General features: G+C 42.9%; 1 protein-coding gene and 1 non-coding gene across 2 annotated transcripts; one reads left to right on the top strand and one right to left on the bottom strand.

Annotated features, from left to right (window-relative positions):
- The first annotated feature begins 1,210 nt into the window (after positions 1–1,210).
- On the top strand, positions 1,211–22,483 carry LOC110963079 (junction-mediating and -regulatory protein). The gene is made up of 10 exons (XM_022211262.2): positions 1,211–2,688; positions 9,567–9,740; positions 16,699–16,849; positions 17,467–17,636; positions 17,735–17,900; positions 18,056–18,225; positions 18,563–18,646; positions 18,739–18,834; positions 18,910–19,456; positions 19,562–22,483. The coding sequence occupies exons 1-10, from the start codon at positions 1,915–1,917 to the stop codon at positions 19,867–19,869; spliced, it is 2,640 nt and encodes an 879-aa protein (XP_022066954.1). The 5' UTR covers positions 1,211–1,914; the 3' UTR covers positions 19,870–22,483.
- trnaq-cug (transfer RNA glutamine (anticodon CUG)) lies at positions 13,314–13,385 on the bottom strand. The gene has a single exon. It is a non-coding gene; the product is annotated as a tRNA-Gln (tRNA).
- Positions 22,484–22,552: the final 69 nt, after the last annotated feature.

The raw sequence follows: 22,552 nt of genomic DNA, 5'->3' as shown, positions 1-22,552 counted from the left end.
AAAAATAAAAAAAAATAACTGTGGACATGGCAGGACCTGAAAAACATCAGCCAATCAACACGCTCGGACCGAGGCGTTTGGTTTGCTCCCTTTCCTGTCAATCAAAAATCTTCCGGCTCAGGCCTAGTTACGTAGATTACGTACACCTTGGACTTACGTGTTTTCTGTATGTGTTGCTTTGGTATAGCTTCGTAGTTAGCTGGCGACTTGTTTTGCTCATCTTTATTTACATAATGGCAGATAAAGATCCAGGGGGACCCAGCCGTAAAAGACAACTTCACGAGTGGTACGCAAGTTTCTGGAGGGGGGCGTTTCTTTGTAAATGTTAAGAGGGGGGAGGCTAGAGGGGGGTGAGGGAGAGGTTGTATGTGCGCATGCTACGTTCAAAGTCGTAGGAAATTAAAACTCCTCTCATGCCTTTAAGGCTTCATGTTAACCTGCAGTCACTTCAGAGCCATTTCCAAGCAGCTGTTCTGCACTGCTACAATGCTGATTTTACAAACACAACGATACGTGACAAACTCACTACATGAGTGACAGGTATGCTGGGAATTCACTGATATTTCCATGTACCCCAATCACTTGGAAAGCAAGTTAAAAGTCGCAGAAATTCCTGGTTTAAGTCACTTAGTTGCATCTATACTGGTTGCCATTGTTCCACACTGTCAATCACAGACACAGAGAGAGTCTTCTTCCTGAAGGGGGCGTGGATTTAAAGCTACAGACACTGAAACAGTCCCGTTGGAACAGGGCCAGGAAACCAGCAGTACAGTCATGGTGACATTAATCATCTGTGCAGTATTTTAAACAGAACAATTGAAAACACTCTTTGAGACTTTCAATAATTTGCTGAAAGGTGTACAATATGGGACCTATAATTTTAGAAATTTTGCAGATATTTTTAAAAGAATAATAATACTTTAAGTTTAGAAAAAGAGCTGCATTGGCATTGTTGCTCTTAATGTAGCAGCAACAGACCTACTTGAAGAAAGCATCCCACACTGGTCGATCCTAAACGTCAGCACGCCCCTACGTGCTCTGCTGAAGTGGAGATGTTGCCTTCAAATGCTCTCAAACCAGAACCTTCTGGGTCTGCTCTTTGCTTTGCTTTGCTCGAACGGGGGTTGATTGTGTTTCATAATAATTGAGATTTTGCAGCTGCAACAAAATGGCAAAATACCAGTGATAATCAAGCCATACCAACTTCTAATGACGTGACAAACTTAAAAGAGAGGGCTATTTCTTTGTAGATATGCATGCAGAATCATGTTTTCGCAATAAAAGCTACAGACGCGTCTTAGAATTTGATTTGATGTCGGTTTACATGAGAATTCCGATGTTCCTCGCAGCCCCTGAAGGCAGCACCATTTTGCGTATGTGCTCTTGGGCAAACGGAGAAGAAAACATGGTCTTGTTGTGAGTTTGGAGACGATGCTAACCTCTGTGACAACACGACGGAACAAACCTGCTGCAGGGCCCCGGTCTGCGGTGTCTGAATGATGTGCGGAGCCGTTGGAGCCCGCTGCTACTTCATGATCAGTCGGGAGGTCTGGAGGCGACACATCGAGAATAACGGAGCGCAGCTGACAGGCGGATCATCGACCGTCGCACCGCTGAACACTCGGCCGCCTGTTCGGAGCCTCGGTTGGTCGGAGGGCTAAATGACGAAGCTAGCGGCAGCAGGAGGCTGGGACGGGCGGGCAGACATCCGAGCTGGAAGCAGGTGGGCCAGAGATGGGAAATGACACCGCACTGCTCCAAATCCATCCGCTTGAGCGAAGGAGGAGAGCTCCTGAGGCGAAATATCCCGGGAGATAAACCCGTCTGGTTGTTTTGACGCCGTAGCCGTTTTTAACTGCATCCTAACAGCAACGAGTCGTTTTTTTGTTGGCCGTTTTCCTTCACTTTGCAGAAATGTCCTTCACAATGGAGGATAATTTGGAGTCGGGCTGGGTAGCCGTGCGCCCGAATGCGTTTGAGGAGAAGGAGAAGCATAAATTTGTGTTTATCGTCGCCTGGAATGAGGTGGAGGGTAAATTTGCCATTACGTGTCACAACAGGACGGTTCAGAGGAGAAGCTTCGGTAGAGACCCGCCGCTGGAGGCGACCAGTGTGGATGGAGACAAAACAAAATGGCCCGAAAGTCCGCTTAAAGTCTCCAGGAGCCCTAGCAAAGCAGGCGAGGCTAAAGGATGCAGCTCCAAACCCAAGACTGTGACACCGAAACCGAGCCCCGTCAAAATACAAACCGTCATCCCGGACACCGACAGAGAGGAGCTGTCTCCCTCCCTGGACTGCCTGGACCTGGAGGAGCTGGACAGCCTGAGCCGGGAGGACTGCAGCTGGGCCGGGCTCTTCTCCTTCCAGGACCTCCGTGCGGTCCACCAGCAGCTCTGCTCGGTCAACTCGGTGCTGGAGCCCTGCCTGCCGGTGTTCCCCGAGGAACCGGCCGGGATGTGGACGGTGCTGTTCGGCCCGGCAGAAGTCCCCGAGACGGAGATGGACGAGCTGTGCTACAGTTTACAGGTGTACCTGGGTCACGCGCTGGACACCTGCGGGTGGAAGATCCTATCGCAGGTTCTGTTCACGGAAAACGACGACCCGGATGAGTACTATGAGAGCCTGAGCGAGCTGAGGCAGTCCGGGTACGAGGAGACCCTCAACCGTGCAACAAAACATCTGCAAGAGGTGAGAGATTTACTGATCCTCCCACTGACCTAACTACTTCTTATTGCATATAGAGTCTGCACATCTGGAATAGCACAACAGAGCTGACCAAATGCACTTCCTTTAGGATGTGCTATACAACAGCATGGCAGTGAGGAAGTGTGATTCACCAGCCATTAATCTCAGATGAATATTTAATAGGCATACTTAATGTTAAATAACCCACTTAAGCACAAAATGATACAGTGTACTTACACAGACTAAGTAAACAAAAATATCTGTAGCAGGTTTCTGCCCTGGTGACCTTTACAAGTCACACAGACACAACAGAAGAAAGCTTTGGATGACATTTTTGACAGCTGAATGGAGATGTGTGGCCCATCCAGTCCATGCATAATATAACATCAATGATAAAACTGAGCAGCTGCCTAGTCAGCAACCTGCAGTGAGATTTTATTCTACGCAGTGCAGATTAACATCAGCGTGTGCACGGGGAAATCAAACTATAAAATCCAAGCTGTCTTGCGTGCATGATCTAAAGTCAGTTCTGTGAGAAAAAGAGGCCACCAACACATCTGAGACAAAAATATTCAGCCAGGAACTTTGCACTGATAACTGATAGCTGGCAGTGTAAGCGCCTCCATGTTTCTTTCAACCCTGCGAAAGAAGTAGCTTTAAAACACGGTGGACAGACCAGTTCCTCTTGCCAGCCAGTAAGAGAAGATTTTCTAAAACTGGGTTGCCATTGTAAGCACGTCCTCTGTGGAATATTATACCCTCAGCATGGCCGCTGTCCACTGCTTACACAGCTGAGGGAGTCAAGTGAACACACACAAAATACAGATCCAGCACTTCTTTCCTTTTAGAATTGGCTTGTTGAAAGAATGTGCAAAATCTGTGTCTGTTACCATGGCTTAACCTCCTGTTAAACATTTAATTAGTGCCCTTAATGAGAGTAAAATCACCAAATAGTCACTTAAAACTAGCATCACATTATACATAAGACGTTTTTTTGTTGTTGTTCCTTTGTTGGGAGAATGTAGACCTGGAAATGCATGATGTTTCATCAGAGGCAGACACTACTTTTGGCATATTTATGTAGAAAACAGTTTAGATAGATAGATTATTTATCCTGAGGGAAATTCAAGTGTTCAGCAGCTTACATACAACAACATAAAATAACAGAAAGGCAGATTAGTAACATTGAAGGTTAATATATACTCTGAAAAATCTTGCTGTAGAATACTATAAAAACACTTCTCATTTTAAAATATACAGTATTTATTTGAAAAAAAGCTTCTAATTTAAAAATCTATAGAATACTAAATGTAATTTAAATTCAACATACAGTATTTATTTGGAAAAAAAGCTTCCAATTTAAAAATCTATAGAATACCAAATGTAATTAAAATTCAATATACACTATATGTTTCAAGGCACGGTGATTTAAAATGAATTTGAGTGATTTATAGTGACTTTGACAGGTAGTAAGAATACAGTTTTAACAAACAAATAAGCCTCCAAATGTTCAAGAATATATATATATATATATATATATATATATATATATATATATATATATATATATATATATATATATATATATATATATATATATATATATATATAAAAGAGTTTATTTATGGGCTGCACAGTGTCGTAGTGGTTAGCACTTTCGCCTTGCAGCAAGAAGATCCCGGTTCAAATCCCGGGGTGGGCCTGGGATCTTTCTGCATGGATTTTGCATGCTCTCCCTGTACATGCGTGGATTTTCTCCGGGTACTGTGGCTTCCTCCCACAGTCCAAAAATGTCCATCCATCCATTCTCTATACACCGCTTTATCCTCACTAGGGTCACAGGGGGTGCTGGAGCCTATCTCAGCTGACTCGGGCGAAGGCAGGGGACACCCTGGACAGGTCACCAGTCTGTCGCAGGGCTACATATAGAGACAGACAATCACACTCACATTCACACCTATGGGCAATTTAGAGTAACCAATTAACCTAAGCTTATATTTGGACTGTGGGAAGAAGCCGGAGTGCCCGGAGAAAACCCACGCATGCACAGGGAGAACATGCAAACTCCATGCAGAAAGATCCCAGGCCCAGGCCGGGATTTGAACCGGGGATCTTCTTGCTGCAAGGCGAAAGTGCTAACCACTATGTCACTGTGCACCCCCAGTCCAAAAATATGCTGAGGTTAATTGGTTACTCTAAATTGTCCGTAGGTGTGAATGCGATAGTGGTTGTTTGTCCGTATAGCCCTGCGACAGACTGGCGACCTGTCCAGGGTGTCCCCTGCCTTCGCCCGAGTCAGCTCTCTGTCCAATTGAGAGATGGCCTGGCCATCTCTCAATTGTCCTTCAACCTTCAAAAAATTCCTGGATCCAGACGGTGATTCGGATCACCTCCAAAATCTAATCGATTCTTACTCTTGCTCTTCCGGACATCCTGTAAAAATTTGGTGAAAATCCATCCATGACTTTTTGAGTTATGCTGTTAACAGACAAACAGACACACACACACACACACACACACACACACACACACACACACACACACACACACACAGACAGACAGACAGACAGACAGACAGACAGACAGACAGACAGACAGACAGACAGACAGACAGACAGACTCCGGTGATTACATAACCTCCTGGCGGAGGTAATTAAACTGAGATGTCAGAAAATTTACAAAAACTATACTGAGACCATGATAATCGTGTATGGATGTATGGAAGACTGTAGAATCTTTAGTATGACCCACATGAGGTAGTGAATATGAGTTCGATGTTTTATATGTACATAGCTAGAAAAGATGTCATCAAATTATATAATGCAGATTTTCAGCGAGATACTTCTACATGTATGTAATGTTATCAAACACTTGCACCCAGTTAAAATGTTGTATCCCTGACGCAGACTCCGAGCCTGTTCCAGACACCTCACACTTTAGGCCTGCTCATCTTACACACCAGCAGCAGCTAGTGATTGATTACCTTCTCTTAATATAAACAGACATTCTATTGATGCTCATTGGCTCTGACATTGTCCTACTAATCAATGGTGTTAGATTAATGCATCCTTGACTAGTGGAGCTGGAGAGTGCAAGAAGTCCTCTGAGAGACCAGGCGAGGCAGACCTTTAATGGAAGAGTTTTCAATTATTTCCATCGCCGCATTACTCCCTGCCTTTACAGCGGATGGTAGATCCACTCTGAGGGTTACCTGTATTTATGGAATCGATTTCTGTCAAATACATGTAGCATTGACCAAGACAAAGACCTTTTAGTTGCACCGTTTCTTTTAACATACTTGTATTCATTGTGACTGCTGCAGCATTACTTCTAACTGCCTCAAGTAATTAGAAAACTCAACTAAACGGTGAATTACTGTATATTGGTAGCTTGAATGGTAGGCTTACATTCAATTATAGATTGAAGATAAACTGTTCATAGGTAAAGAAGCTGCCTTTTGAAGGAGGATTTCTGATCTGACATTTATGTTGGTTTGTATAACTCATTATGTATGTAGAGTGAAGGATTATGGGAATTCAACTAATGCAGAGGCTACGACAACATGTAGTCCTCCAACAAACCAGCAGATTGTTACCCCTTTGCAGTGACGCTGCATGCCCTTTGCTGATTGGTTGAAAGGTTGGCTCGGATTGGAATAGTTACGGGGTTCTTTAGATACGATGACCAAAGCATATGTTTATAAGTACTGCTTTTGAATGCTGATGCTACAGGTCTAATAGTATTGCTGTCTGACATCAATCTATTATTTTTATCTCTCAGTTTAATTCTTTTACACTTCAGTATGACTCCTGTCTTTTCTGCAGCAGGGACAAATGCAAAAGAACTAACAAGAAAAGCTCAGTCGTATCCTTTTCGATTGCTGAAATCTTGAAAAAATTTGTGGCAGAAATCACGGCACCCTAAAATGTAACCGTTTAATATAGATGTACCCACAAACAAAATGACTTGCACTGAGTGCCAGCATGTATTATGCATGTGTACGTTACGTACAGATACCAAATCACGTGACCTAAATATGTAGTGGCCGGCGGGAATTGACAGGGCTCTGAAACACCCCCACAGTTTAATCAGTTGTTCCTTGTATCATTTCCGATGGATAAGTCCCGATAAGTCCGCAGCGCTGGATTTGTAGTGGGATCGCAATCATGTGATCGTCAGCAGGCAGCTGACATAGAGTTCACTTGTTGTCATAGTTACAGTGACTCCGTGCCGATAGCTTGCAATGATAAAGAACTCTTTAAAAAATCTGTGGATCCAGAATAGAAGCCGCATCATTGTCAAAATCTAATCTCTTGGTCCTTGTGTCATTTCTGACCTTCACTGAAAATTTCATCCAAATCCATTTGTCCATTTTTGAGTAATGTTGCTAACAGATAAAGAGACGGACAGACAAACAGATGAATGTATGCCGATCGTCACGTAACTCCGCTGTTCCTTGGAGGAGTAACAACAGCTCAAACGGGAAACGAGCCTGCATTTTTGGATCTTTCAGAAAGCTACGACTGCATGTGTAATATCAGTGTAGTAGCATGTTTTGGCCTCGAGCCTTCACTGTTTATAACTCCAGCAGTACTGTAAGGACAGCAAGGTCGCACTATGATTGCACATCTGTGTGTATGCTCACTGTCACTGCGGAAGGAAGTTAAAATGCTTTTATACTGATGTGTTTATATAATTCAATGTCCAAGGCGTTTCCTCTCTGCTCTGCTTTTGGCAGTGAAAAGAGGCTGTGAGTAACATAGACGAACAACCCACATGTCGTTCCACCCAGTCAGTCCCACACCCACTCCCATTCGCACAGTTCAGAAAACACACACTCACGATAGAAAAGCCAGAAAGCCAGACACAGGAAGCGTTGACTTACTGCCCTTCCTGAGAAAAAAAACATCAAACAGCAGAGTCATCGGTCTCACAGAATATGCACCAAGCAGCCACAGCTAATTTGCTCCAATTGTTTCAGTAAATGTTTGTCACTTTACAGTTTGTTTCCACATATGGACTGAATAGCAAGACCTGCCCCATGCCTCAGGGTTTAAAAGCAGAATGCTATGTAGCAATGTGGGATACATGTTCTATTGATCAATAAATTATTATTGACGTTGAATATAAAATGTAGCAGGAGATTATTCACGGTGGTCGTCTGTCCAGGTGAATGTGGTTTTAATGCGCCTTACTTCCCTTCCTTGACATAGTTGTCATGGTGATATTAACCGCTGGATAGAGTGTTGTGCATCAGCTCCTACATTGCAGAAACAGAATGTGACACATTTTCTCCAACACACTATTTCTGCAGCTCATGTAAATGTAAGAAAACGTCTGGGTCATAGATAAATATGGACTAATGGACATAATTTGTACTTATGCAATCACGAGAGATGTAACGTTTGGGGTGTAATAATCACACATCAGAGGTCAGTGTGACCACTGATGCCACTGAATGCAGGCAAACAGTGCCATTTCTCCAACTATCCTCAAATGTATTTTCACCATCTTGACAGTCTTCAACTTGAACATATGTTGCTTTAACCCCCTGTTGTCTTCATTTACAGGCACCAAAAAATATATTTTCCTTGTCCGAAAAGAATCCAAAAATTCAGCAAAAAAAATCCTCAAATTTCTGAAAATTTGCAAAACCTTCAGGAAGAAAATTCCAATAATTCCTTAAAAATTTCCCTTAAAAGTTTTATTTTAAAAAAAATCCACCAAATTTGGCAAGAAAATTCTTGTAAATATTTTCAAGAAAATGAATAAAAATCTTCCAAAAATTCTAAAAATATCTAAAGTGATTACATATATATTAGTAAAACTTGTAATATTTTCTTTAAGAACATTCACATAAAAATCAGTCAATCAGTTATGTGAATATTCTTAAAGAAACATTTTTAACATTTCTTTTTTCCACTAAAAATGTTCAAAGATCTCCCAAAAGTGTTGAAAATGTGGACATCAGAAGTTTCACTGTGATTTTTTTTTTTTTTCTCCCCACAAACTTTAAAACGGGTCAGTTTGACCCGCAGGACGTCACAAGGTGTTATTTTATCATCACCAATTGTTCCAGACCTGTAACCTTGACAATAAATCAGATGGAAACTTTTAAGTATTAAGCTTCAAGATGTATTCATTGTGAACATTTAAGAAGAGCTACTCATCTCTTTATCACAGTCTGACCTTTTCCATCTGCAGTGACAGAATTCCGTAGTTCATTCAGAACAGTGGCTGTAGGATTTCACACACACACACACACACACACACACACACACACACACACACACAGGCCTATTGATCCTCCCACTCCATTTGAGGGCTGAGTTAATGTCTATTTTAGTGTTTGCTGGTAGCCTACAGGATTGTTCAGTCTGGCAAAAATGTGTGTGTATTGATCCTATTCCCAGCAGCAGAAATGACTCTGCTCACTTAGTTGTGCACTGAGAGACTGCACTCAGATATACTCCTATTATTTACAGTCACACAAAGCATCCTTACATTATCACAGTGAGATGCAAGATTTTACTTATTGGTGAGCGGCACTACAAGATGTGTAAGAAAGTAAGTTCTTCTCACTTTTCTAGACTTATGATTAGAGTTCGAAAACTCTCATCAGATTGTATCACAACTACAGTATGTTTGCCGTCTGCACAATAGGCAGTTTTTCCTTTTATTAAAAATAGATGTTTTTCAATCAAGGTGATTTATTTTGTTTTGTTTTTTTTAATGTTTTGTGAGCCTCCTTCCTCGCTACATTTCATATGGATAATCGCAAATGCCTTATTATCAAAGTCTCACTCATTTGTTCTGATAGTCTGAAAAATGTTTGTATGTCGGCAGTAACAAAAGCAACCTCTTTTGTGTTTGTGACGTAGCTGCTGGAGAAGCACAGGGCCATGGACAGCATGGTGGAGCTGTTGGAGCTTTATGAGGAAGAGGACCAGGCCTATGGAGGTCTGCTGGAGGCCTCCACACAGCTGTATCAGTACCTTCTGCAGCCCTTCAGAGACATGAGGGAGCTAGCGATGCTACGCCGACAGCAGATCAAGGTAACAAAGACATTTTGGGAGGATTTGTCACCTAAACCGAGTTTCTGTCCGACATTTCACCAAGCCGTTTGAGTCACTGTCCTCATGCACACAAATGCCAATGACCACTCGATTTCAGTAGTGAAAAAACATGCACATTACTTATCACATCCAACTAGGAGAAAATGGCACGGACAACATGACTAAAATGTTAGTTTGGATCTGTTATTGTAGATCATGTGAACTTTGTGGGTTTTTCTGGGTGCAGGGTTTATTGAGAGTCTGTCCAGTGAGCACCGGCTGGGATATAAGCATTGATTTTTAGTTTTAAACTGGGTGAATTTTTGGGTGAGCAACCAAGACCTTATTTTGCCCTCTAAAATGTGATTACGATATCGCAGTGTGTCAAAACACAACCTTGTTTAGCATTTCTGATCATTTGTTCATTTATAGATTAAACAAGAGGCTGCATTAATTAGCATGAAGGCATTTTTAAATACCTAAAATGTGGTTTACATGAAGATGTCACTTTTATGTGTTTAATGTTAAATATAAAATGTGCCTGAATTCTGCCCAGAAGGTGCTTCAGGACATTATGATAAGAAAAGTCACTGCTTTAACACGTAGGCACAATTGTTTAGGGGTTACAGCTCACAAACTCTCCAACAGCTGGGTAGCTTAGTAGCTTATCATGGGGTTTAGCATTAACTGGGTCGTGGGTACTGTCCCTGCTGGATACTTAGTGGGTGGATATTGCAAATCCTGGTGAAATATGATCAAGATGTTCGTATTTTAACAAATAGCTGGTGGAAAACAGTCTCCTTTGAATCTGTTTTTAGCATCTTATCACCAGTGATCATAGTTTTCCTGCCTCTGCTTAAGTACACTCAACAAAAATATAAACTCAACACTTTTGTTTTTGCTCCCACTTTTTATGAGATGAACTCAAAGATCTAAAACTTTTTCCACATACACAATATCACCATTTCTCTCAAATATTGTTCACAAATCTGTCTAAATCTGTGATAGTGAGCACTTCTCCTTTGCTGAGATAATCCATCCCACCTCACAGGTGTGCCATATCAAGATGCTGATTAGACACCATGATTAGTGCACAGGTGTGCCTTAGGATTGAAACAACCCCCCCCCTCCAAAAAAAAAAACCAAAAACAAAACTGCACCTTTCAGAGTGGCCTTTTATTGTGGGCAATCTAAGGCACACCTGTGCACTAATCATGGTGTCTAATCAGCATCTTGATATGGCACACCTGTGAGGTGGGATGGATTATCTCAGCAAAGGAGAAGTGCTCACTGTCACAGATTGAGGCTACGTTTATACGAGGACCATCTTAACAGAAAACGCAAAAGTGGCGTCTTGTCATTTCACGTTTAGACGAGCGGTCTTGAAGGAAATCTGCGTATATACGGTGACTCTATAGTGCGTGGAATTCGATTGGATATGCATGCCAGGCAGCTGGGTGGCGCTGTGATAAAACTCCGCCATGTCTATGCGCATGCGTACTATCTCCCTTTTCGGATCTCCACCGCGGTAAATGTTCATGAATGGAATCTGTACAGATTCTGTACGTTTGTTGGTACGACTCCTGTAGTGTACATAGAGCTGCCAGAGTTGCTTGAAGGTACGAAGGATGGAAATAATCACACATCTTTGTTTACGTCCTTGTACCGGCCGGCAAACCAAAGCACGTATGTGACGTAATCGCGTACGCGACGTGGTCAGATCTCGGCAAAGTTTTGCGTTTTGCTGTTTAGACGGAAACGTAACGGCGGAGAGTTTTCAACTTTTCCACTCTGGAGGCCGGTTTCAAATTTTTGCGTTTTTTAGCCCCCAAAACGCCGTCTTCGCATAAACGATAGGGTGTTTTGTTGAAATATTTTGACGTTTTTACCTGCAAGCGTCCTCATGTAAACGGCCCCTTAGACAGATGTGGGAAAAAGTTTTAGATCTTTGAGTTGATCTCATAAAAAATGGGAGCAAAAACAAAAGTCTTGCGTTTATATTTTTGTTGAATGTAAAATAGGTGGGAAGCTGTCTACTATGTAGCTGGGCCTGGATTCAGTTTTTTTCTCTATGGGGCTGATGTGGAAAGGTCCTAAAACACAATTGATGTTCACAGGAAATTCTCATGTGTCTTAAAACAGAGCCTGCTCTGTGTGTGTGTGCATCAGTGTGTTTGTGCTCGTTTGACTATGATGTATTATGTAAGCAAGTCGCTTTTATTCATACAAAACATTTAATAACAACAGAAGTTGACCCGAAGTGTTTTCAATTTGAGATAAAGGATGAACAAGGCAAACATATGTAATTGAAAGAAGTAAAAAAAAAAATACAAATCTAAGGACACTTTAGGTAGTACAATATTCCAGAGAGAAAGCCTTTGAGGAAGCATTTAGTGACAGTGGAGGGACAACTCCCTTTTAACAGGAAGAAATTTGCAGCAGATCCAGGCTCAGGGAGGGCGACCATCTGCCTCAACCCGTTGGCCTGAGCGAGAAGAGAAAATTTGAGCAGTGAGAAACCGCAAACAAGATTACAGTAGACTCTGGGCCGGTCGATGAGGCCAGCATCAGCAGATCAGAAACATGCAGATCCAAAACCAGGGATACCAGCAGAATGAGAGACAAGCGCATCGTTTGTAAGACAAATTGTCTTGTATATTCTGATAAGATGCAATGCAGTGGGAGGGGGGTGGAATGTATCTAATTGCAAAAGGAAGACGGAGGCTGGTGAATGGATAAATGGTGGACAGGCTTTGTTCAATTATTGCAGCGCTGAGACGCATTTATATTTAGCCCTGTGGCTCATACACAGCACATCAGCAATAAGAAGACTTTGGTATCACATTACCACATAACATCCATCAAAAAATAACTCAGTTTTCCCCAACCTTCGCTGTGAACACCACCCCCTCAGGTTTATCCATTTTCCACAATATCTGAAATACTTCTGAGATGTGGCAGGTGGAGGTTGAGTGACACGCTGTCAGCTGGAATGGCTCTCTAATTTCCCGTAGCCTCACAGAGACATGAATAAATCATGTAGTGTGTGTGGTCCTATAGGTTTACTGCAGGCACAGGCTGGTGCTGACACTCTGGGATCAGCAGACATGCAGCACAAACGGAAAGACGGAGGGCAGAGTTAAGCTCTTCAGTTTCAGTGTGGCTGAATAAACGCACTCAAAGTTCTGGGAAACTGAGAACCTCCAGTGTCTACAAAACACAGTCATGTCAACAGCATGTAGTGTATTTTATTAATCTGAGTCAAATCTTTTGACAATAGAGTAGAATAACTCATGTATTAGTGTGAGAGATTAGTGAGACAGATCACACACCCCAAAAAGTCAGATTCTCCCACAAACATGAAGCTACTTTCAGCCGCTATGTTTGCAGTTGGTCAGAGTTGACAGTCGTGTTTGCTTTTACTCTCTAATCACTTCTTCACCACAGTTGTTTTTTCCACAGCAGACGCTCTTCCTTTCTGCTTCTCTGCGGTTTGCACACAAACATGTCAGCACAAGGGGCCCTGAGAGGTTTTTTCAGAAAGGAGGAGGAGAAACATAGCGCAGAAAAAGCAGGTCCCACCGAGATTTGAACTCGGATCGCTGGATTCAGAGTCCAGAGTGCTAACCATTACACCATGGAACCTCCTATCAGCAGGGGGAGGTGAGAGGGGCCTTTGAACCTCATACCTCCACGTCTATTTATGGCCTACAGTGTGTAGTTGGAGCACAGCGTGGTTTTCCTTTTGCTGATCACTTCTTTGTGTTATTTCAAATTCTGTCATCCATTGCTATTTCCACTTTGAAATGACCCAGTGTGGTTAATTAATTTGGCACAAACTCACCTAAACTCCTCATTCCTACATTGGAAACAGATTAAACTAGTTTATGTTTCATAGTACATCAGCTAATGTGTGCATATACTTGATCACAGCTTCTTTTATTCATTCAAACAGTTTGTACTCTTGAATATCCAGACAAGAATAACAAGGTAGACAAAATAATTTTTCACTCTCCATGAAATATTCATCCAGAAAGCATGTTTTATTTACTCTCGGATTGTCTGAGACCGTGTTTGTTTTGAAAATTTCCTCTTAGATTTGTCAACAGTTTATCAGAACTATCAAAAAGATGTGATCTTACAACTTGTGTGTTTCTCATTGTGTAACCAGCAGTAGCCTTAAAGGGGAACTTCGGTTTTTTTCAACCTGGGGTCTGTTTCCATATGTAATTTCATACATGTGAGTGATGGAGAAATGAATTTTCGACATAGCTCCAGTATTTAGCCAGGCAGGCAGCTTAGCAGCTCAGCTAGCAGCTCGGCTAGCGAAAAGTATGGGGCAGCTAGCCCCCCCGCGTCAAAATCCGCCCTAACGTGCTTTTTGCCCCACACTGACCGGCTCGGATAGTCTCAATGAGGGTCCCACAACATACTAGAGATGAGAAGTGAACGAAAACCCCCACATTACCTGGTGATCGCTCTTTGTTGTGGTCTGTATCCAAATCTCAGGACGCTAGAACGCAAATCTCGTTCTGAAATCGCGCGAGAGCTCGCGCCAAAACACCAGTTTTGGCGCGAGCTATCACTTCTCATCTTCCATCACTTCTCATCTCTAGTATGTTGTGGGACACTCATTGAGACTATCTGAGCCGGTCAGTGTGGGGAAAAAAGCACGTTAGGGCGGACTTTGATGCGGGGGGGCCCGCTGCCCCATACTTTTCGCTATCCGAGCTGCTAGCTGAGCTGCTAAGCTGCCTGCCTGGCTAAATACTGGAGCTATGTCGAAAATTCATTTCTCCATCACTCACATGTATGAAATGACAAATGAAAACAGACCCCAGGTTGAAAAAGACCGAAGTTCCCCTTTAATGACAGCGTGTAGCCTTAATATGAGGAATGTGACTGTACACATTTATCTTAGTTTGTGAAGGTCTTACACATTAGGATGAATGGACAATAGTTCTCAGTGGTTCAGTATGTAGCATTAGTCTTTGATCCATATTTGTTGCGCTAAAACTTGAATATATTGTGAAATCTTTCTCTAAGTTTGGCCAAGTTTTGCACTCAGGTCACTGGATTCAGACAATACAGGCAGCTTAATCTTGTAACTTCTATCAGTTGTTCATATATTTAGAGCCACTGATTCTCTCCATTACCTTTTTTTCCCCTTGGTAATTTTTTATTCCTTGTTGTACAGAAGTATTTGATTTTAAAGTGCAGCCTCAATACTAAATCCAATGCACTGTTGTTAGTGAAAATAATTAAATAGAGAGGAAAGGAAATACCAGGAGGTATAAGATTACGGTAATATGTGAGCCTGGAAAAAAGACTCTGAAAACTGGCAGTGTCAAATTACGAATTAGGAATGTAATTTACTCCAAAAGGAAAAAGAAGTAAGTGAAATTTCCTTTCATGGTCAGTAAGGAAAGTGTGGCTGAGTTGTGTGACAATAATGAATACAACATTTTAAACTGAGGCAGCATGTTGTCAGAGAGTAGCATCATCCTAGTGTCTGGGATGTTCTAGTAAAATGTTTCCCTCTATCCTCCAATTATGCATATTCACAAGGGCACGAAATGACCAGACAGTGAAATTAGCAAGTGTTTGCTCATTGTTAGCTGTTAAGTTTTTATGTAAAAGCTCGATCCAGTAAGAGTTGCAGGAGCACAAATTATCAAACATACAGCCAGCTATTCTAAAATTAAACAATGTAGAAAAAAGGATTACAGGAATGAGTCCTGGCACCCGGTCATCAGGAAATTGCAGTGGCAAATGATACTGGTGCACTGCTGAGTAGTGCAGTGTGAGTGGAGCTGCAGCAAGGTTACTTAGGGTCAGACGGGCGCTGTGCAGCTCTGTAACCTTCGCTGTTTGCTTTCTTACTCGTGTGCTGCAGAGGAGCATTTCGTTTTCACCTTGCACATTCAACAGATTTTGTTTTTGTTCTTATTTTTGTCGATTTTTCATCAATCTTGCTTCATGTTCATCAGTCACGTAATTATAAAAGATTGTCATGTCAGTGTATACTTCTGGACAAATGGTAAAGTCATACTCCAATTGTGTCTCTTAGTTGTTTTCAGATGGTTCTGTAGTGCAGGAATTAGTTTTAAAAATGAAGTATGTAATGCTGAATACTATACACTTTATTTGGCTGTTATGTAAATAATCAGTTTAACCCATTTTTTGCATCTAGAGGAACAAAAAAAAACCATCTCTAGACATTTTTCAGTTTTAATTCTTCACATCATTGACTTGACATGCTCCCTCTTGATGGTGAAATGCTTTTTTAATCTCCTTGCTTTGTTGCCCCAGGGTTTGTTGGTGACCGCATAACACCGACTGTCGTTTTTGCAATAGATGTGGTTTGAAAAAAGAAATGTAGTTGCACGCATCTTCATTTGGTAACCAGACTGGTCAAACTACAACTGAAAGAGTGAGGATTTTTCATTGCAGTGGCCAGTGCTTCCATTTTCTGGGAGTGTAGCTCCCTCTCCAGGCCTGCTTTTGTGTTGAAACCACTGAGTTACAGTGTTTATTCATCACTTATCTTGTTCCTCATGATAAAGACGCTGTGCCATTTTCTGAACGTGCAGTTTTTTTGAATGTGCCTCTAAGGCCCAGTGAGATTACATTATCTCTACTGTGTACATAGGAACCCTTTTTTTGTGTGTAAACAGTGTCACTGCTCATGCTAGTCAAGAATATTTATCTTTTGGTGTTTACATTTTTTTGTCACATCACATGCAAGTATTTGTACTTTATGTAGGTCCATTTTTTTAAAATATCAAAACGATATATACTGTATTTAAATATGGTGTATATATTTTAAAGACTAATTTATACATTTTATGAAAAATAAGTTTTTCTACTAACTCTTTCATTGGGCTTTATTTATATTACAGAAAACATCATTTCAGTCTCCTGCTGAGTTGTTGACAAGAATGTCCTCTTTCATCAGATTTCCATGGAGAACGACTACTTGGGCCCAAGGCGGATTGACGCGCTAAAAAAGGAGGACTCTGACTGGCAGAAGAAAGCTCAGGAGGCCGTCCTCAACATCCAGGAGTTTACAGTAAAATACTTTGAGATCACTGCCAGAGCCCAGAAAGGTACAAAATGCCATCACTGTCACGGCCAATGTCAGGTCAATAAAGCAGCAGAGGAGTGACTTTGAATAATCAACCAGTGAACACGCACACATAGTAGTAGCATTGGCGTGTTATTGACCTGTGTGTGCTTTGAATCCCAGGGCTAATGTGATTTGGTATTAATGAGGCGCAGCAGACAGCCATGCTTTGACAGGGACAGGAGGAAACAAGGACAACCTATTGATCAAACAGCTCTGCCAGCAGATTGTGTCTGTGCAGGGTTACTCCACTGTGTGCTCCTGCTTAGTTTTTCTTTCAACCCTGACTGCTCCATTTATTATCTGACTCCTATCAGATCAAAAATCAAGGAAGCTGGTGGCTTTAAGTGCAGATTGCAAAGAAAGTAGTTGTAATGTCCCGAAGTAGCCAATAGATGTCTCTCTCTCTGTTATTTGTAAGAAACCTTTACTCCTGTGAGACTTGAGTCATCACATTAAAGCAATAGTGGGTGCTATGCCCACTCAGTGCACCAGGGGAGAAAACTGAATGTGCTTGTGACTCATTTTCACATGAGTTTTACTGTGTGGAAGTTTGACTCATGCACCTGTAACAACGCGTGCTTTGTTTGTGTGTGTTAGGGGTGTACGAACGCATGAAAGTAGACCAGCGTAAGTTTGGAAAATCTTCGTGGACGGCGGCGGTGGGGCGCATGGAGAGACTGCGCTACTCTGTCGCCAAGGAAACCCTGCAGCTCCAGAGAGCCAGGGAGATCTGTCTGGAGCAGAGGAAACACACACTCCGAGATGAGGTGTGGTAGTGCTTTTAACATCATATAAAGCAAATATGCACATATGTAAACACACAGAGTTGGTTTTGTAACTGCAGTGTTTTAATCCGTCCCTTCAGATGCAGAGTCTGTGCAGCAGCGAGGATGCGATGGCCCTCTTAGACCACATGGAGACACAATACTATGAGCTCCAGCTGCAACTGTATGACATCCAGGCTGAGATACTACAGTGTGAAGAGCTGCTGCTCACCGCTCAGCTGGACAGCATTCGCAGACAGATGACAGGTATTCACTTAACACCCCACTTTATTAAGTTATCTAAAGTGCTGGCTGCACATGAGTCTGCAAGATGACAGTCTGAATTATCATGCAGTGCATTAAATGAAACGTGTTCAGGTGAGTCCACGCAAAGCTACACATTTATGCATGTGTGCTTTCAGAGCGTCAGGACGAGGTGGTGTATTATGACACCTTTGAAAGTGCAGACGATATTACGGAGGATAACACTGCAGAGAGAGAAGAGCTGCACAGACTTCAGGTCAGCGCTCGACAGCTGGAAGCAAGAAGGGGGCGCATCACTGCCAAGCGCTCCTATCTGAGGAACAAGAGGGTGTGTGTCCTTTACTCTGTTTTACTCTCGTTGTTGAAGTGTTTCCTGCATTCTGCCAAGAGTTTGCAATTCAATATGTAGAATTCAGTTTGTATTTTGCACCTTGTCTGTGAGCTTAATATCAAGGCAGAAATGTATTTTATTATGTCAGAAACTCTCAATATTTACAAAAAATTAGAAAGGCACCTAGCCGTAAATGGTCCTTATAATATAGGGTAAGTACTAAATTTTGTTTGCTAGACGTTTTCGTTGCAGCAGTTGTCTTATTGTTCGTGTAATGCATGATTCTGTGTGGATCAGTTCATTCATGTTTTTTGTTTCTCCCTCCTTTCTCCAGGAGATCTGTGTTTCCAACCACACCCAGAAACAGCAGAGACGCCAAACCATCCACAGGGACTCTATACCTCACCACGTGTTACAGGTAGAAGCTTTATTTTTTTAATCAACACATTAGTTAATGCATTAAAACATTATCAGTAACTCTTTCCTCCTCTGAATCTCCAAATTTTCCAGCTGAATAATGAAGATGATGATGATGAGGAAAGGAAGAACAGCAGAGTTAGTCAGGAGAGGCAGAGAACTCTGGACAGACTTCGCACTTTCAAGCAAGTACGTGCTTTCTTTTTGAGTTTCTCAACACATTTTTTTTCTTACTGATCTTTGTATCCCTGTTTCTTTCTCCAGCGGTACCCAGGTCAGGTGATTCTGAAGTCCACTCGGCTACGTGTGGCTCACACCAGAAGGAGAGAGCGAGGAAGAAGCATGGAAATGAGTAGCGTGAGTGAACGGGAGGAGTGCGTGGACTCGGTCTGCGTCCAGACGCAGGGCCAGCCGATATGCCTGAGCACCAGCGTGCAGACGGACCCCAGCCCCAGCTCCACCCTCACCACTCAGCCCGTCACGGCCCTCACAGCATCACTTCCTCCGCTGCCCGTGCCCAGTCCTGCAGACTCCTCCTGCTCTCCCTGCTCCTTCTCCTCACTGCTGGCCTCCCCTATCTCCCCTCGTCCGCCGCCTCCCCCTCCGCCTCCGCCGCCAACAAAGGAGGAGATTTCACCTTCTGGGAGTCCAGGCCGCTACGGGCAGAAGGCCGAGGGGAAGAGCGCAGCAGAGGAGCTCGCTCTGTCTCCACTTGGCCCGTTCATCCCTCGCTTCTTTGACAGCAGCCAACTGGTGAGCGCTCGGAAAAAGCTGAGGAAGACTCCAGAGTTCGACCCCCACAGCAGAAGAGGTACAGAGGCCGTTAAGTGCCATAATAGTTTTTTCAGGGCTTGTTACATTAGCTAATTACAAAAGCCAATCACGGTGTGTTTTCCTCTCTTCTCCCTCCACGCAGTGAGCTCACCCATGGATGAGGTTCTTGCCTCCCTGAAGAGAGGCAGCTTCCATCTGAGGAAGGTCGATCAGCGCTCCCTGTCTGCTAATAAGGGCGATGAAGACCCCAACAGCATCCTGGCTCAGATTCGCAAGGGGGTCAAACTTAGGCGTGTCCCCTGTAAAGAGAGAAAAGACCAGGGAGATCTCCCACCTTCTACCGACCCGCTGACCAGGAGCATCCACGAGGCTCTGCGACGCATCAAGGAGGCCTCGCCAGAGTCTGATTCCGATGACGACGGGCTGGCTGGCCCTGACTGGGAAAGTTAGGGTCAATAAATAACACACACAGATGAATGCACTCTTTGGCACTGCACACACTGTACTGTACTGTACTGCAGAGTGCTGCGCTGTACTATAAACACACACCAACACATGCAGTTACTCACTCATTCAAGCACGCACAGCCCAGTCACACATGTACCGAGTGACTATGCCAAGGCCAGAGTCATACTGATTATCACCAACTCACCAAATGCTCCAAAGGTCTACAGTCAATCTGTTCATTTGTTTTCCACACTACATTCACCATCATGAAGGACGTTAACTAGTGTTTTTATTTCTACTGTCTGTCATTGTGTTTTTATTCCTGTAATCAGACTATACTGATGCCATGTTTGTTTGTTTTTATTATCACTTGTACTGTTGATAAGCTCTGCACAGAGCACTGACGCTTATGCGAAAAACTGAAAACGGGAAGTTATTAGAGCTGTGTCATCTTTCCACTCACCTCAGAGCGTTACACAAAATGTGCGGTTGTTTAATTTGGGGGCACGTGGAAGGCTGAAAAACAAACTGAAGATTGCAGATTGATTCAAACTGGGATGGCTGAAGTTACCGCCTACATTGTAAAACATCCCACCATCAAAAATCACCTCTCTGCTGTCTTTTTTCCATCAACCAGCATGTTTTGACTGAGTCTCACTATGTTGCACGTCTGGTGTTGTCCTGTCTCCTGTGGATATGTGGTAGTGTCAGACAGTATATGGACCACTGCACAAATACTTTAAATCCTTCAGTCTGTGACACCAGCTTTCTGCCCTTCCCCCGCTCTTGTCCTCTTCTGGCTTTTACCTCCGGCGACTCTCACCCCCTGTCCGGGTGAGGGAATATGTATCGGCCCATCTGTTCGACCGCAGCATATGGCCTGGCTGGTGAGAGATATAGACGGTACAGTAGGTTTATGATTATGCGCCACATCTAAACAGCATCTCTAAACTGAAGCTGGTCACCTTGAGTAGGAGAGGATTAGGCGAGGGGTCATCGGCGGTTTCTTTGGCGAGGTGGAGGTTACAGTTAGTGTCAGTAGTCTTTGTGAAGTGTGGGCAGATCTGGTCGGTGATTCCCGAACTTTGTATGTGGGATGGTCACGGCAGAGCTGCGAAACCGGTCACGCTTGTTTGAATGATGGATGGTTTGTGGGAGGTTGGATTCTCTCAGCGCTGCAGGGAGTCAATGTGGGCCGTGGAGTCGGCGGCCGTGATTGCTGCGGCTTCTTCTGCCATCTTTTTCCCTCTCTCTCCTCCATCATACCGCATCTTTTCTGATTTCTTCCTCTGCACTCGGTGGGCAGAAGCACACAGTAGGAGGTCTGTTACTCACAGTGCTGGAAGTGAAAACGTGCACACATGAGCTCGCACACTAAGTTCACAGCCAACATGTGCAGAGACGTTTTACAGGCGAAGTGAGACCTCTCACAGCCTCTTCTGGTTTCAGCACTTTCATGGTACAAATCCTGAATCACTTCATCTGTACAGTAACATTTTTGTCGTTTAATCACTGACGAAGCATACAGTTTATCTGTGGTAGATGAGTAAGTTTAAAAGCACTGAAAAACTTGTGGAATTGGACGTAAGTACGCGTGATGAGAGGAGCCGAGCAGCACAGGAATTCACATCAACATAACGTGAAACGAATAGATGTGGATTCATAAAAACTGAGCTTCAGCATGCACTGTCTTAAACAGCTTTGATGCAAAGATTTGAGCTTTTCTCTCGCGCTTTAGTCGGGAGCCATTCACAGATTAATCATGAAGGAGACACTAATGCAGAAATAAAAGGCACACATGTATATGGCACAATTTGAAAAAAAGCTCCGTGCTCTAAGAGGGTTTATTATTTTCCTGGCTGAGCAAACCTGAAGCACTGGTACATGTCTTCTATAACTGTCAGCACAATGTTCTTCCGTGGTACCCTCATCACGTACGTAGCATGAGACAGATCTAACCCTGACCCGACTCCTAACTCAAAACTAACTCTGACCTCACATGACTTAACTAGAACTGACCTGAAGATGTTAGTGCTAAGGTTTGTGTTGCTCCTCTAAAAATGGCCAGTATGCTCAAAACGTTTGGGAAAGCGGGCTCAGGAGGCGACACCTTTGAGCCAGCTATCTCGCACTGACCTGACCTGTTTTACACTTACCTAAATCTATAAATATCCTTAACACAGCTTGTTTGTCAGCGAACTGTAATTTTTGCATTGCATTTCATTGTTTTGTTTTGTTTCCAAAGCATTTCCAGCCAAATTGTTTTGTGATGCATTTGCTCCTGAGCATTTCCTCTATACTTTAGACCTGTTATTTACACAAGCTGACTATACGACCCTTCGTGTGGATACCAGTCAGCTACTTGAGAAGTGCAATATCAAAACAGAGAAACACAAGAAAAGGGATGAATCAGCTTCAGGGGTGATAATGAATTCAGATTGATTGCCTAAAACAATGGACTAACTAAACATTGCAGTTGTTTTTACACCGTAGTGTATTGACAGACTCTTCCAAGAATACCTTTTGCCTTTTGTCCTACCATTTTCATTTATTCAAGTAGTTTTTTTTTTAATTTACAACCTTGCCCTTGCATTTGAATAAAACCTTGTGAAGCAAATTCTGAGATTGTCTGTTGATTCATTTTGGTAATAATGCGTGTTTCAAAGCAAATAACAAGAACAGAACA

The sequence above is a fragment of the Acanthochromis polyacanthus genome, chromosome 7 (genome assembly GCF_021347895.1).
Source record: "Acanthochromis polyacanthus isolate Apoly-LR-REF ecotype Palm Island chromosome 7, KAUST_Apoly_ChrSc, whole genome shotgun sequence".
Classification (NCBI taxonomy): Eukaryota; Metazoa; Chordata; class Actinopteri; family Pomacentridae; genus Acanthochromis; species Acanthochromis polyacanthus.
The sequence above is the reverse complement of the archived record's forward strand: the minus strand, read 5'-3'. Positions and strand labels throughout refer to the sequence as shown.